Source organism: Guillardia theta (genome assembly GCF_000315625.1).
Source record: "Guillardia theta CCMP2712 unplaced genomic scaffold GUITHscaffold_6, whole genome shotgun sequence".
In the NCBI taxonomy this organism is placed as follows: domain Eukaryota; class Cryptophyceae; order Pyrenomonadales; family Geminigeraceae; genus Guillardia; species Guillardia theta.
The window spans coordinates 151498-164909 of NW_005434668.1; the positions used below are offsets into that span (position 1 = coordinate 151498).

The 13412-nt window shown below is 54.9% G+C and overlaps 3 protein-coding genes across 3 annotated transcripts; all 3 read left to right on the top strand.

Annotated features, from left to right (window-relative positions):
• Positions 1 to 440: 440 nt before the first annotated feature.
• Positions 441 to 2982, top strand: GUITHDRAFT_84343 (hypothetical protein; the record flags this gene model as incomplete). Its single annotated transcript, XM_005840114.1, has 6 exons — positions 441 to 1052; positions 1082 to 1216; positions 1332 to 1619; positions 1669 to 1716; positions 1769 to 1894; positions 2009 to 2982. The coding sequence occupies 6 exons, from the start codon at positions 441 to 443 to the stop codon at positions 2870 to 2872; spliced, it is 2073 nt and encodes a 690-aa protein (XP_005840171.1). The 3' UTR covers positions 2873 to 2982.
• Positions 2983 to 4659: 1677 nt separating this feature from the next.
• On the top strand, positions 4660 to 7332 carry GUITHDRAFT_132954 (hypothetical protein; the record flags this gene model as incomplete). The annotated part of the gene is made up of 18 exons (XM_005840115.1): positions 4660 to 4704; positions 4757 to 4830; positions 4888 to 4957; positions 5085 to 5154; positions 5204 to 5267; positions 5338 to 5428; positions 5486 to 5548; positions 5597 to 5670; positions 5696 to 5806; positions 5897 to 5944; positions 5994 to 6105; positions 6156 to 6259; positions 6312 to 6378; positions 6432 to 6478; positions 6526 to 6599; positions 6643 to 6679; positions 6730 to 6860; positions 7160 to 7332. 18 exons carry the CDS (start codon positions 4660 to 4662, stop codon positions 7330 to 7332), a joined length of 1455 nt encoding a protein of 484 aa, XP_005840172.1.
• Positions 7333 to 8056: 724 nt separating this feature from the next.
• On the top strand, positions 8057 to 9228 carry GUITHDRAFT_100902 (hypothetical protein; the record flags this gene model as incomplete). The annotated part of the gene is made up of 2 exons (XM_005840116.1): positions 8057 to 8925; positions 9156 to 9228. 2 exons carry the CDS (start codon positions 8057 to 8059, stop codon positions 9226 to 9228), a joined length of 942 nt encoding a protein of 313 aa, XP_005840173.1.
• Positions 9229 to 13412: the final 4184 nt, after the last annotated feature.

Sequence of the window (13412 nt, forward strand, 5' to 3'; positions counted from 1 at the left end):
GGGAGATGCCCTTGTGCACAGGGAGAGAGAAGTTTGACCGATCACCTAGAGTAACTAGAGTAAGACTTTCTCAGATGGAGACTGAGGAAGACCGCGGGTTCTTCGAGGACAAGTTGGGCAAGGAGGTGAGCAAGAAGGGACTTTCAAGGAGGACATTTACAAACCTGCTCTTCCTGTCTCTCGGACTGTTCTTCGGGAACCTCCTGGGCAGGATGTCGAGGTCTTCGATGACCGAGGACTTGCAAGAGATCCAGCTGCTGGAGGAGAAGACCAAAGAGGAGATCTCGATGCTAAAGGATCTCAGCAACAACCTGTCAAGCGTCTCACAGGAAGAAAGGAAGGCGGTTCTGGATCAGGACTCTGATTCCGACTCCTCCTCTACTCCCATCGCCCCCTTAGCGTTCATCGGAACCGTCATCACCTCCCAGGCCGCCTTCTTCATGCGCGAGTACCAGCGGATCAAAGATGGGTTTGACCCCAAGAACGACTCGGACGTCACGTTAGGGGAGATTGTACAGTACAGGCTGGACTACTACCTGTCCACCAATCCTTACGCCAAGGCTCTCCTGCTCCTGAACTCAACCTTCCTTGTCATCCTCTTCGGAGGGATGATCCTGTCTCTGACGCAAGGGGAGGACATCGGCAGTGCCCTGTGGGAGTCTTGGACGTACGTCGCTGATCCAGGAACGCAAGTCAACGCTGAGAAGCCCGGACTTCGCGCCATTGCGCTTGCGATCACCGTTGGAGGACTCGTCGTGTTCGCCTTGATGGTTGGTCTGATCACAGAGTCCGTCTCGGAGCAGGTGGAGGATTTCCGCAAGGGGAAGAGCAGAGTGCTGGAGCACGGGCACACGCTGATCCTTGGCTTCAACGACAAGTGTCTGAGCATCATAGAGGAGCTTGCGATCGCCTTTGAGAGCGAGGGAGGAGGGACCATGGTGGTGCTATCGGATCATCCCAAGGAGGAGATGGAGACGATCCTCCAGGGAGCGATTGACAGCAAGGAGCGCAGACTGAACCTGAGGGGCTCTCAGGCCAGTCCCGCCCCTCCCGTATGTCAGGGTGTGACGATGTGTGACAGGTTATCTTTCGGAGCGGGGACCCCCTGCTAGAGCAGGAGCTGTTCAAGGTGGGAGTGACAAGGGCCAAGTCCATCATCGCCCTGACTCGAGAGGATCTGGATCCCGACGAGGCAGACTCCCTTATGCTCCGACAGGTGTTTCTGCCTTTCTTCTCTGCTCCTGTCGCCTGAGGCAGCTGCTCAGGTCCTGTCGCTCAAAGGGACCATGTCGAGCAGGACAACAGCCAACGCGCCCCACATCACGATCGAGCTCCAGGTCTGCAACGCTCTCGAGCCCTGTCTTCTCAGCGTGTCTTGTCAGGATGTGGACAACAAGAACCTAGTTCAGCTCGTCTCGATCAAGACGGAGATTTTAGTGTCTCACGACTTGATCGGTCAGCTCATGATCAGCTGCTCGAGGCAACCTGGCCTGGCCTACGTAGTGGAAGCTATCTTCAGCTTCGATGGATCGGAGTTCTACTTCAAGGAGTGGCCGGAGCTGATCGGCAATCGGTTCGGCGACCTTGTCTGCCGGTTCGATGACGCCATTGTGATGGGGGTGAGGAGATGGAAATGTACGAGCTGGAGGGGCTGAGATCTTGTGCCAGGTCCGCACGAAAGATGGGGAGGTTATTCTGAATGCCGACAGGAGCTACGTGAGATTTTTCCCTCTTTCTCCCTTCTCTTCCTCCCTCACGCTCACTGCAGAGGATTGCACCCGGCGACGAGCTGATCTGCATAGCCGAGGACGACGACTCTTACTCACTCAACGACGGCTTCTTCATGCAGTCACGAGCTGAAATCCTGGGAAGGTTCGAGGAGGAGAAGGAAGAGGTGCCGCAATTGCAGGGGAAGCGATCAAAGCTCAAGTATCTGGCTACCCGTACGCTATCTCGAGCCATGGACACGTTTTCAGGGGCGCCAAAGAACAGGAGGGCGAGGAAGCAGCCGGAGAGGATCTTGTTCTGCGGGTGGAGGAGAGACATGGCGGACATGATTAAACACCTGGATGGGATCGTAGAGCCAGGGAGTGAGTTGTGGCTGCTCAACACGGTACCTGTGACAGAGAGGAATGAGATGCTGACAGACAAGGGGAACAAAGAGAAACTCAAGCTGAAACGCCTGGTGATCAAGAACGCGCAGGGCAACCCGACTGTTCGCCGCGACCTGCAGCGAGTCCTGGCACTTGATGAGTTTGGTTTCGAGACAGGAGAGTACCGTCTGCTCACAGAGTATGACAGCATCCTGATCTTGGCAGACGAAGCCATCACTGATGGATCGGATCTCAAGAGCACGGACGGCCGTTCCCTTGCGGCCTTCCTCCTAATCTCAGACATCAGAAGCAAAATCTTGGCTGAGAACAGTGATGAAAGGATGCAGAGGGATGGCGGGAGGGAAAGAATCATCAGTGAGATCCTGGATGCTGCTAACACCAAGAGCCTGCTCCGGGAACTTGACTGTAAGGGGTACGTCATGTCAAACAAGATTATCAGCAACGCTCTTGCTCAAGTGGCAGAGAACTCAGCAATGAACATAGTGATGTCCGAGCTGCTGGCGTCAACGGGCAATGAGCTGTTCCTAGAGGACGCGAGCGAGTTTGTGGATACGCAGGAAGGAAGTGCTGTTCCGTTCTGGGAGATTGCGCTGAGGGCAAGTCAGAGGAACTTCGTGGCGATTGGATACAGGGCAAAGGGGATTGACTTCGCATTGGACAATCATATCAAGACATTGGTAAATCCTACAGGCAAGGATGTTCCAAGAGTCTGGGAAGAAGGAGACCAGATTGTCCTCATGGGCAGAAGAGATGGTTGATACCTCTCCTTCCGAGAGATTACCGCTTTTTGCAGGCAGTTGCTTACCTGGCCGATCAAATCTTATCCTCTTTTGATGTAAATCTCGTGAATTTATAAATTTGATTGATGAAGACCATGAAATGAAAGTGTTTCAACCCAAAAGAGAAAAACAAATGCTGCTCAAGCTCTGACAGAATTTATGGTAATTTCACGATCTATGCGGAATTACTTTGACTTATGAAGAGACAATCTGTCATGCTTCCTTTTTTTCATCGACAAGAGCCTGCTTTCATCCAGGGTTCTAGTTTTGATGCCCGGGTCATAACCACTGTTGAAAGTGTGCGGGTCTCCCTTAATCCAAAAAGAGTTTGAGTTCGTGAAAGATGCACCAAGAATTACCTGCCGCAACTTCCCGCCCAATGATGGTTCTTTGTAACTCACAACAGAGTGTCTACGGGACGCCTTTTCTCTTGGGGGATAGAAGTTTTCCATGTCATCGATTTCTTGGCTCGGGCTTGTCTGTCTTGACCCGCCTTCAACGGCTTGCTCTTCCAACGCGTCGTCCCTTAGGGGACCTTGAAAAAGTTCTCTCCTCGAATTTGCAGAAGTGGTGCTCCTCCGTGATTGGTCAGCAATATCCTGCAGAGCTGGTCTTGACTTCTTACATGCAGATTCAGATTCATCCGACGACTCTTCCTCCAGCGCTTTCAATGCACTTTTCGAGTGCTTGGAAACATTTTTCGAGGAAAAAGATGATGATGTTGATGATCTCTTGCCTACGATAGAGCTGAACTCATCAAGAAATTCTCTTTGTGAAAACTTCCTGTCTATGCAAGGGCTGAATCAGAAAATTGTGTGATGGAAAATCCTATACCTCGAGAATGTACGGTCTCTTCGTTGTTTACAGACCTTCGGCCCAAACCCAGATCCGTTCCGCCATCACGCTCTCTTGCGTTAGAGATCTAAATTCAATTCAAAACGATGGTACCAGACTTGTAATTGAGGTACCATCAACTGCATCTTTAGGCGGTTGTTTTCAGCCTGAAGCTCACCAGCCATCATTTCGACTGAAAAGAATGAAATGATTGAGTCTCTTTTCATCGTTGTGGCATCAAATTCAAGACAACCTTTTCGTTTTTGGTCTCTTAGCTTGCTATTCTCTGATATGAGCTGATTGTTTTGTTTGGTGAATTTACACAAAGCTCTGTGCAATTCTGTCTCTTTCACCCTCTTCACCATCTCGATTTCTCGTTGGTGTTTTGCTAGCAGATGCTGTAAACTCATGGAGTCTTTCAATGACGCTATGCAATTTGAGTTCTCCTTTCCAGACGGTTGCTCCATCTGCAAAACTTCAAAGTCAAAAACGAATTATCGGAAAAGGCAGTTGATAAAATGATGAGCATCAAAACAAAATGCGATGATTCCTTGCAAGAATATCTATCTCACTCGATCTTCCTTTTGAATCATCCATCCAAGAGTGTTATCATCTATGATTGATCTATTTCCTTCAGCTCGCATGCCCTTCCCTTCCCCGCTACTCCAGGCCCCATCGCCCCCTCCGAGCCATCTTCGCGCCAAAAAGTTTGTGGCGTCTCGCGGCGTGTAAAGATAATTTTACTCATTTCCTTTCCAGGGCCCGCCTCACTTCAATAACAACCGTTTCTTTTGGTAACGTCCTTGATGGGCTTGGCGGGGAGGAGGATCAGCAGGGTGGACGGAATGCAGGGAAAGCGGTGCGGTCGGGCTGGACAGGGGAGGAGAGACAGAGAGTAGCGTGAAGAGAAGGAGAGGAGAGAAAGGAGGGAAATGTTGTCGTCTGCCTGCTCATTTTACTTGGCTCTCGTTGCGACGGTAAGTCATGGTTGTGGATGCTGTTTGATTGACCATCGAGAATGGCTGTCAGGTGTCGTGCTGGGGCCAGGGATCCGATGCTGGGAGGATAGGGCTGAGGGGAGGCAGTCGTCTGATCCTGCCAAGGTATATCATGTTGACAGCGAGATGACGATGATCAACTCAACTGCATGGCAATAGCAGGATAACATCTCGCCTGCGAGGCGGGGCACAAGAAATCACAATCCCGAAGGACTATGCTTATCTCTCACAGGTTTGACTCCTCTGATTCCAATGCTGCTGTCCTCATATGGTGCTTGGATAGGCTCTAGAAGAATTTGTACCCACGAAGGCCAGATCCCTCTGTGCTGAGTAACCCGTGGGCTGACGGGATCCTTCAGATGGAAGACGAGTGCATCGAGTTTCATATCGAGGACGGAAACCATACAGTGGGGCCAGAGGCATATGATGGTGCCTTAAGATCTTCCCAAGCCTACAAATCTGATCAGCTCTGGTGCAGAGCTCATGGCAACTTTCAACCTCAGCTCAACGGTGAGAGTGTACGGGACAAGAGAAGCAATGATGTGAGTTAGAAGAGAGATGAAGGGTGCCGGCTGTCCGTAGAAGCTGACAGTAGGGAATGTGGTCACATAGGTGGGGGACGTTGGACCTCAATGGTGCTGGAGGGACATTCGAGGGCATGAAACTGGTAGATCTTGCCGTCCCAGGGGAAGGGGTCGAACTGGTAAGAGGTGTCAGCAAGTAGGACGAGACGGGCTGAGATTGGACGCATGACTTGCAGCAATCCCTCGGGGACAACTGCATTTGTGTAGAGGAAGGTGAATGGCGCTTCACAGATTGCGAGGTGCCTTCCTTTTCTGTCGCGTCGATGCCATGATGACGTATTGGACAGATCCAATGCAGCGGGACAGCAATGCGCGTCGCAAATGAAGCAACAGCAACATGGTTGGCAGTCAGCCAGATGATGTGAGAGATTCTGAGTGGTGTGTAGGGAAAGATGCTTCACGGGAGGATCAGACCTGTCGAAGCCACCTCCTATCAACTTGACGGAGCTCGGTCTGGAGATAAGCGCAATGCAGTTCTTGCTCGAGCAAGGGCACAGGTTTGATTCTTGCAGTCTCAAATCATGATGCAAACTTGAAGCTCCACATTGTTGTTTTGTCTCGCTGACATGCACTTCTTCGTTCTGCAGGAACAAGACAACGGGCTATCCCATCACTGAGCACACATCGATGCCACGGTGACCGCAGCTTGCCTTCTCGCTCGAGACCTCCGTTGACTTGCAACAGATACGCTGTCACAGCATGGGACAGGGCAAAAGTCAACATTTTATCTTGCACAATTCAGAACATGTCATATAATGGAATATGCTGCCTGGAGAACTCCACCTTTTGGATTGAGGTTGGTGGAGATGTTTTCATTCGCAGCGCTGAATCCTTTAAAATTTGCAGAATTGCTCGATCACGGGATCCGGAATGTCTGGTGTCTTCATGGAGTCTGCTTGCAATGTCACCCTGATCGGATGTTACCTTGCGGACAACTACGCATGTTTGACGTGATAGAGCAACCTCGGGCCTTGATGCCATGGGCTCCTGACCATCTTGTAGGGTTTGGGGAGGCCTCAGTGAAGAGAGGTATGCTCTAACGGGCCCGTATTCGTCTGACTCCGATCTGGTGATCTCAACATGGATCTTGAGACTTGAGGGCTGGTGTGATTCTTGTGACAGGAGCTCGTGGTTGAACCCGAGTGCACCTTGACGGCTTTCAACAACCGGTCTTGTGCCAAGATGAATGTTGAATCTGTGCTGACTTTCCTTCAAGACTCTCGGGAATGATATGGGCGGGGAGACAGAGGCCAAAGCACTTTGTGGAAGACAACAACGAAATAGAAGACGGTGATCTGACTGTTCCCCTGCTTGCTCTGACCTCCATCCACAGAGATTATTCCGTCCGAGGACGAGGGGCCATTGCAAGGGTAAGGATCTGTTGACTCGGGTAGTCCCCCCCTCACTCTCCTTATCTCAGCCTTCCGGAAGTCCCCTTCATGAACTTTGAAGGAGGGGAGAATAAGACTCTCTGGACCATCGATGAACCGATCCCAATGCCGAGATGGGCCCGGAAGGACAGGCCGGGAGGCGATGGAGTGTACATGTGGGGTAAGCTACTGCTGGTTTTCAGTTTCCCCTCTGCTCCCTCTACCTCCTGCTGCTAATTTCCTTCCACACCCTGCCGGTCCTATTGCTCCTGCAGATTCCTTCTCCTGTTGCTGCTGCTGCTGCTGCTGCCGCCGCTGCTGCTGCTCCTCCTCCTCCTCCTCCTCCTCCTCCATTTTCATGGGGACCTCGATACCCTCCTCCTACTCCGTAACTCCTGCCACTATCACCTCGAATCTCTCCATGGATCTTTCCCCTCCTGCCTCCGCCTCCTTCAGCGCCAATGATTTAATCTGCGCTAGATCCACAAGACCAGAAGACCGAGGACGAGACGAAACAAGTTTTCCGGGACCTGAAGCTCCGGGACGGGGACTACGAGAAGGTGGCGAAGGCTATCGAATCTTACAACATCAAGAACAAGAGGTCCAAGAAGAGTCTATCGAGCGACCCTCCTCCAGGGGAGTTCGAAGACTGAACTTTATCTAGTGATAACTGGAAATACAATGAACCTTCATCATGTGGCGGCGGTTGGGCCGATACTCAAAGTCGCATCGGGTGCATACAATGCTCCGGTCCCGGGCCCGGGCCCGGGCCCGCCTGTCACTGAGCGTTCAACGTGAGTCTCTCATGGCACGTTTTCGGGCTGCTGGGGCTCAGAGGACGTAGGAGGGGTCTGTTACGCCTTGTGAGTGCGGGTCAGGGGGTGGGAGGTCAAAGTGGGGGGGTGGGGGTAGGAAAGAGCAGGGTGATGCAGCTTGAATGACTCAGAAGTACCTGTCAGAGTCGGGTGAAAACAGGTCAAATGTGGGGTACATGGTACGGAAAGGGGTGGGGGTGGGATAAAAAGATCTCCGGTGACGGGGTTGGCAGTTTGGAGGGGATGAGGGGTCTCGATATTTTGTAGAGGGGGCCGCCATGGGATCAGGGAGCGGCGAGGGAAGCGGCGAAGGAGGAGAGAGGAGGTAGAGAGGAAGGAGAGAGGAGGAAGGAGAGAGGGCTACAAGATGGAGAACACTCTCTTGCTGTCTCTCGCTCTCATGATGGCGCAAGTCGCCGGGGGCTCTCTACACACGCACTCAACTTCTTGTGGGTTTGTCGCCCCCTCCTCGGCCATGGTGAACAAGCACCACTGCATGGTCGGAGCTCGAGCGAAGGGATGCACGTCGTATCCTGCTCTCTCTCATAGCAGCCAGGTGTCCATGGCGCTTAGGGCACCTAGGATGAGCATGGACCCGATGCCGAGCGCGCCCAACCCCGTCTCAAAGCTGTGGGGGGAGTGGACAGATATCGAAGTCAAGGCTGCGACAGTGATCTGGGTGAACCGTCTTGTCATCGGTCTTGATCTCTGTCCCTTTGCCTTAGCGTCCATGCCAGGGCTGAGAGTTGTTGTGTCTAGCGCCATGGACAAGGAGCAAGCGCTCGATACGCTGGCGGAGGAGATGGGGTACCTTGCTGAGACCCCAAAGGACAAGCCAGCGACGACACTCGTTGTGTTTCCTCCTGCTCTCTTCGACAAGGAGCAGAACGTCACCATGATGCTCAAGGGGCTGGAGGACCCAGCGGAAGGGGAGGGGAGGATGGGGAGCCTGTCGCCAGGTGAGGACAACTTGGCGGCGCCTGCAATGGAAGTGAGGATGAAGGGGGAGATTATGGCGGAGGACGGGGGCGCTGCACCGGTCGCTGCGATGGAGAATTTTGTTGCGGAGGAGACGCAGCTGGGGGAGGAGGAGGGGGTGAAGGAGCAGTTTTTCAACGAGGTGGAGGTGGACGAGGAAGAGCTCAGGGCGGAAAGCAACTTTGCGAATTTCATGGAGATGGCGTACGAGGCGATAGCTCTTTCCCAGGACCTCTTCGGCGACGACGCAGCCAGCGAAATGCTCCTGCTTACCTTCCACCCCAACTCCACCTTCAGCTCCGTCCCCTTCGACCCAGCGGACTTTGCGCTGCGCTCTCCCTTCCCTACTGTTCACCTGCTGCGGGGGGTGGATATCCGCAAGGCGGAGGAGTCTTGCGAGCGACGGAACAGCACGACAGAGGAGATTGCGATGAGAAATGAAGCAAGATTGAGGTAGGAGGAAGGGGAGGAGGGGGAGGGGGGACGGAGGAAGGGGGGGGAGGGGATACAGGAGAAAAGGGAAGGTGGAGGTAGGGAGGGAGGACTACAAAAAGAGGGATGAGAGGAGGGGTGGAGGGGTCATGGGAGTAGGGGAGGAGAGAGGATGAGTGGGGAAAGGCTGATGGGGGAGGAGGAGCAGGGAGGAGCAGGGAGGAGGATATGACGCTAACTGAAGATGTCAGGGGCATGGGATACCGCGAGCTCGTGGAGATGCTGGGCGATATCTACGTGAGAGCCAAGGGGGTGACAGCATGAGAAGACGAAGCCTGAGGAAGACAAAGACGAGACACGGAGAGGAGACGGGGGGGGAAGCGGCGGCAGGACGAGGACGAGGACGAGGAGGGAGGGCAGCTTGTTTGGCTAAGTTTTTCGTTGGATGAACATGTCAATACGCGTCTGACTCCTCTCGCTTCCTCGTTGTTGCCCCTTCTGCGATTCCATCAGAGCTGTGGCCAGTGCGACAGGAGGGGAGGAAGAGGAAGGGAGCAAGAGAGCTAGAAAGGGAGGAAGGAAGAAAGGAGAGGATGGGAGAGGAGGATTGGAAAGGGACCGGTGAGAAGAGAAGAAGCAAGGAGAGCATCTGTAAGTATGCAGGATCGGATGAGAAAGGAGGGAGATGGGGTAGGGAAGGGGCCGAACAAGGGGAGGAGAATGTCACGCACCTTTCCCGCTACCTTGGGCTGCTCACCTTGAAGGAGGATAGAGACTGCCGCCTCCACGTTACCCCGCGCTGCAACGCCCAGGTTACTTCCTCCCTGTCCTTTCCTCCTCGCTCCCCCTATCCTCCCCATTAGCTTCTCTTTCCTCCCCCTCCTTTTCTCCTCCTTTTCTTCCCCCATTCATCCGCCTCCGCCTCTCCCTCTCCCTCTTCATCTCCTTCCTCCTCTCCGCCTCCTCCTCCTCCACAACCTCCATCCCATCCTCCTCTCCCTCCTCCTCTCCCTCCTCTCCGCCGCCTTCTCTCCCTCCTCCTCTCTTCTTCTACCTCCCCTTCCTTTCTTCTACCTCCTCTTCCTCCTCCTCTACCTCGTTCAAGTGATCGCTGAGCAGCTTCCTTGCCGAATCCCATCTCCATGATTGATTTCACAGCCTCTTCACGTCGGACGTCTTCTCTGCTCCTCCTCCCCCCACCTTCCTCTCCCTGCTCCTCGACTTCTTTCCTCTTCTCGGCAAGACCCGACGGACTTGCAAGAAGGAACCTCTTCATCAGTCTCTGAGCATGTTCTCCTGCTTCTCCTCCTCTTGCCTTGGCGCTCTTCCCTTCCGTCTCAAACAGGAACGCCACCGCCACCCTCGTCACGTTCCAGGGGACGGGGAGTTGCATGCTCTCAATCCCCAGCATCGCTGCTTCCTCCACTCCGCGAGCAGCTTCAGCAATCGCTTCCTCCTTTCCCACGTTGGAGCCAGCTCCTCTGCTCCTGCTGCTTGCCTCCTCCTCCTGCCCCCTAGCACGAAACGCGAGCCCGTCCTCGAGGCCCCGCTGGAGAGAGCAGAAGGCTTGTGGCACAGCGACGCTCTTCGAGCGCATGCCCTCGTACTCCCTGCGAGCATGCACGACGAGCTTGGCAGGGGAAGCATTGCTTCTCCTCCTCTCCTCTATCCACCTGGATACCAGCTGGCGCGACAGGAGGGAGACAAGCGCCCGCAGGTGACCCGGGGAGGGAGCAGGGGGCAAGAGCGCTCGACGAGCATGCTCTTGGCTCCTCCTCTGTCCTTGACTTCCTCCCATCGCCCCCCAGAGGGTAGCGAGCAGAGGAAGGAAGCTCTCTCCTTTCCAAACTTCTCCTCTATCACCCTCCGTTCCACCTTTCCCAGATCCCCCACCAGTCGCACCCCGAGAGCCTCGCATACGCTTCCTCCGAGCTTGCCGCGGAGCGAAGGGATCTGCATGAGAGGGATCGAGCCCATGAAGGAGGAGACGTGGGGAGGAGGGAGGAGGGTTATCCCGTTAGGTTTGTGAATGCCTGACACCAGCCGCGCTTGCAACTTGTTCCCTCCTATCCCGATGCTGACTGAAAGGCCCATCCTCTTGCTCAACTTCTCCTTGATCTCCGTGGCGATTCTGCAGGCTCTCCGCAGGGGAGGAGGGAGGAAGGAAAATGTCACTTCCCCAAGGATGAAGAGTCTTTCATGCCTCCCCTCCTCCTGCTCCTGCTCCTGCTCCTCCAGCCGCTGCTCCTCCCCTTGACCTGCCCCCTCCCTCCTTCTCACCATCTTGGATACATCAAGGTAGAAATCATCATAGGAAGTTTTTTCCACCTCCCCCCACTCCCTCAGTTGTTCCTGCAGCTCCCGCGCGACCTCCCTGTACCTTTCTGTCCGCATCGGCAGCACGCGCAGGCCAGGGCACTTGACTTTTGCCTCCTCCATGCTCACACGCCCGACCAGCCCCTGCTCCGCATGTTACTTCCCTTCTTTTTCTCTCTCCGTTCCTCCCCCCATCCTCCTCCTCCATTCCCCCCTCCCCGCCGTCCTTTCTACCCTTGGCGCTTCCTACTTGTCCTTCCCCCGCCTTCACTTTCTCCCTCTCCCTCTCCTCGTCCTCCTCCTTCCTCATCTTCCCTTCTCACCTTCAGTCTCTCGTTCCCTGCTCGCGCCGCTGCCCGTCCGCCTGCTCCTGCTGTCAGCCGTGCGACAGCCCCTCCTCGCGCTCTCACCGGCTCCCACCCCATCGCCCTTGCGGATTCCCTTGGCCTTGGCCTCGTAGCTCACAGCAACAAAGCCTGAGGAGGGTTGAGGGGAGGAAGAAGAGATGGATGGAGGGGAGGAGGAGGAGGAGGAGACAAAGGAGGAAGACAGGCTGAGAAGAAGAGAGGAAGAGAGGAGCGGAGGAGACACGGAGGATAAAGGGAGGGGATGAACGCAGAGGAGCGGAGAAGCGTTCGCAGGGGGTCGAGCACAGACTCACCTCCGCTGTTGAACTGCTGGACTGCGATGGGAACATGCAGGAGGGAGGGGTCGTCCATCCTCTCTACCGCACAGTAGAATGCGTCCACATCAACGTGCAGGACGACTCGAAGTCGATCCTCCTCCTGCCCCCCCTCTTCCTCCTCGTGCTCCCCCTGCTCCTCCTCCTCCCGACTTCGCAGCATCATGACTCTGCTTGCTGTTTGATCCTCGTCCTCGTCCTCTACCTCAGTCTCGCTGACCCTTCCTCCTCAAAAGAGTCCATCTCGTGCCAACATGCGTCAAACTTCTGCTGAAAACGCTCTGAGTTGCTGTACGAATCTCGGACTCCCTCTCCCTTACCTACCTCCTCCTCCTCCTCCTCCTCCTCCTCCTCCAGGTCCCCTCTACTCCTCTCGTCCTCGCTTGGATTTTCAGCACGCCCCTCCTGCTTCTTCACTGTCGGATCAAAGATAAAGTCCCGCTCGCCGTCCCCAGCGTCACTGTCGAGATAAATTTCCTCTCCCTCCTCCTCTCCCTCCTCCTCTCCCTCCTCCTCCTCCTCATCGTAAAATTCATCCATCGGGCAGATCTCAAAGTCGTCAAACTTGATCTCGCATCCCGCGTCTCCTTCCATGGCTTCACTTCTGCCTGCATCTTCCCCTCCCTCTCCCTTCGCATCCCCTCCCTCAGCTTGTCCATCGTCCCCGACCCCCTTCCCCACGAGCCTTGGGGTCATCCCCTCCATCCTGTCGCCCCGCAACAATGCAGATCGTTCTGCTACCATCCGCTCCTGCCTCTTGGACAACAGCCTCTTGTCCTGCATGCTCTCCAGCCTCTTATCATAGTCCCTCCTCTGCTCAGCCTGCTGCCCCGCAGGGCATCCTCTCCCTTCCTCCTCCGCGCTCTCAAGGCCTTGTTGGAAGCTCCGAGACTGCAGGAGGGTGCAGGAAGGGATCTTGATGAAATTCATGACTGCAAGGTTGATGAGAGTGAGGTGAAACGGCTCGCTAACGTTCCTCCTCAGCACCGTCATCGCAACTGCAACCACCTACAACAGAGCATTCACCTTTGTCGGCTCTCCTCATCACATAACATCCTCCTCACCTGCCTCACTGCTTCCTCCTCCCTCTGTCCCCTCTGCTGCAGACGGCAGGCAAGAACGGGCGGCAGCCGCGTGCTTGCACTCTGTCGTCCACCATGATAAGACGACTTGTGCCGCCAGGTGATGATCAGGCACTCAGGGACCCTCCTGTTCTCCTCCGCATCCTCCAGCACGCGAGCGATAAGGTCAGGAGCAAGCACTTGCAGGACAAGCTCAGCCTGAGGATCAGAGTCAGAGTCAGAGTCAAAGGAGGAGGATGAGGAGGAGGAGGAGGAGCAGTAGGGTTTGGAAAAACTCCTGCAAAATCGGGGAGAGCAGCGGGGTCAACAAAGAGGAGGGATGGGGATATAGCACACGGCAATCAGCTGTTGGAAAGGAGGAGGGAGAAGAGGGAGCATGAACACGAAAGGGAGGGAGGGAGGGAGGGAGGGAGGGAGGGAGGGAGGGA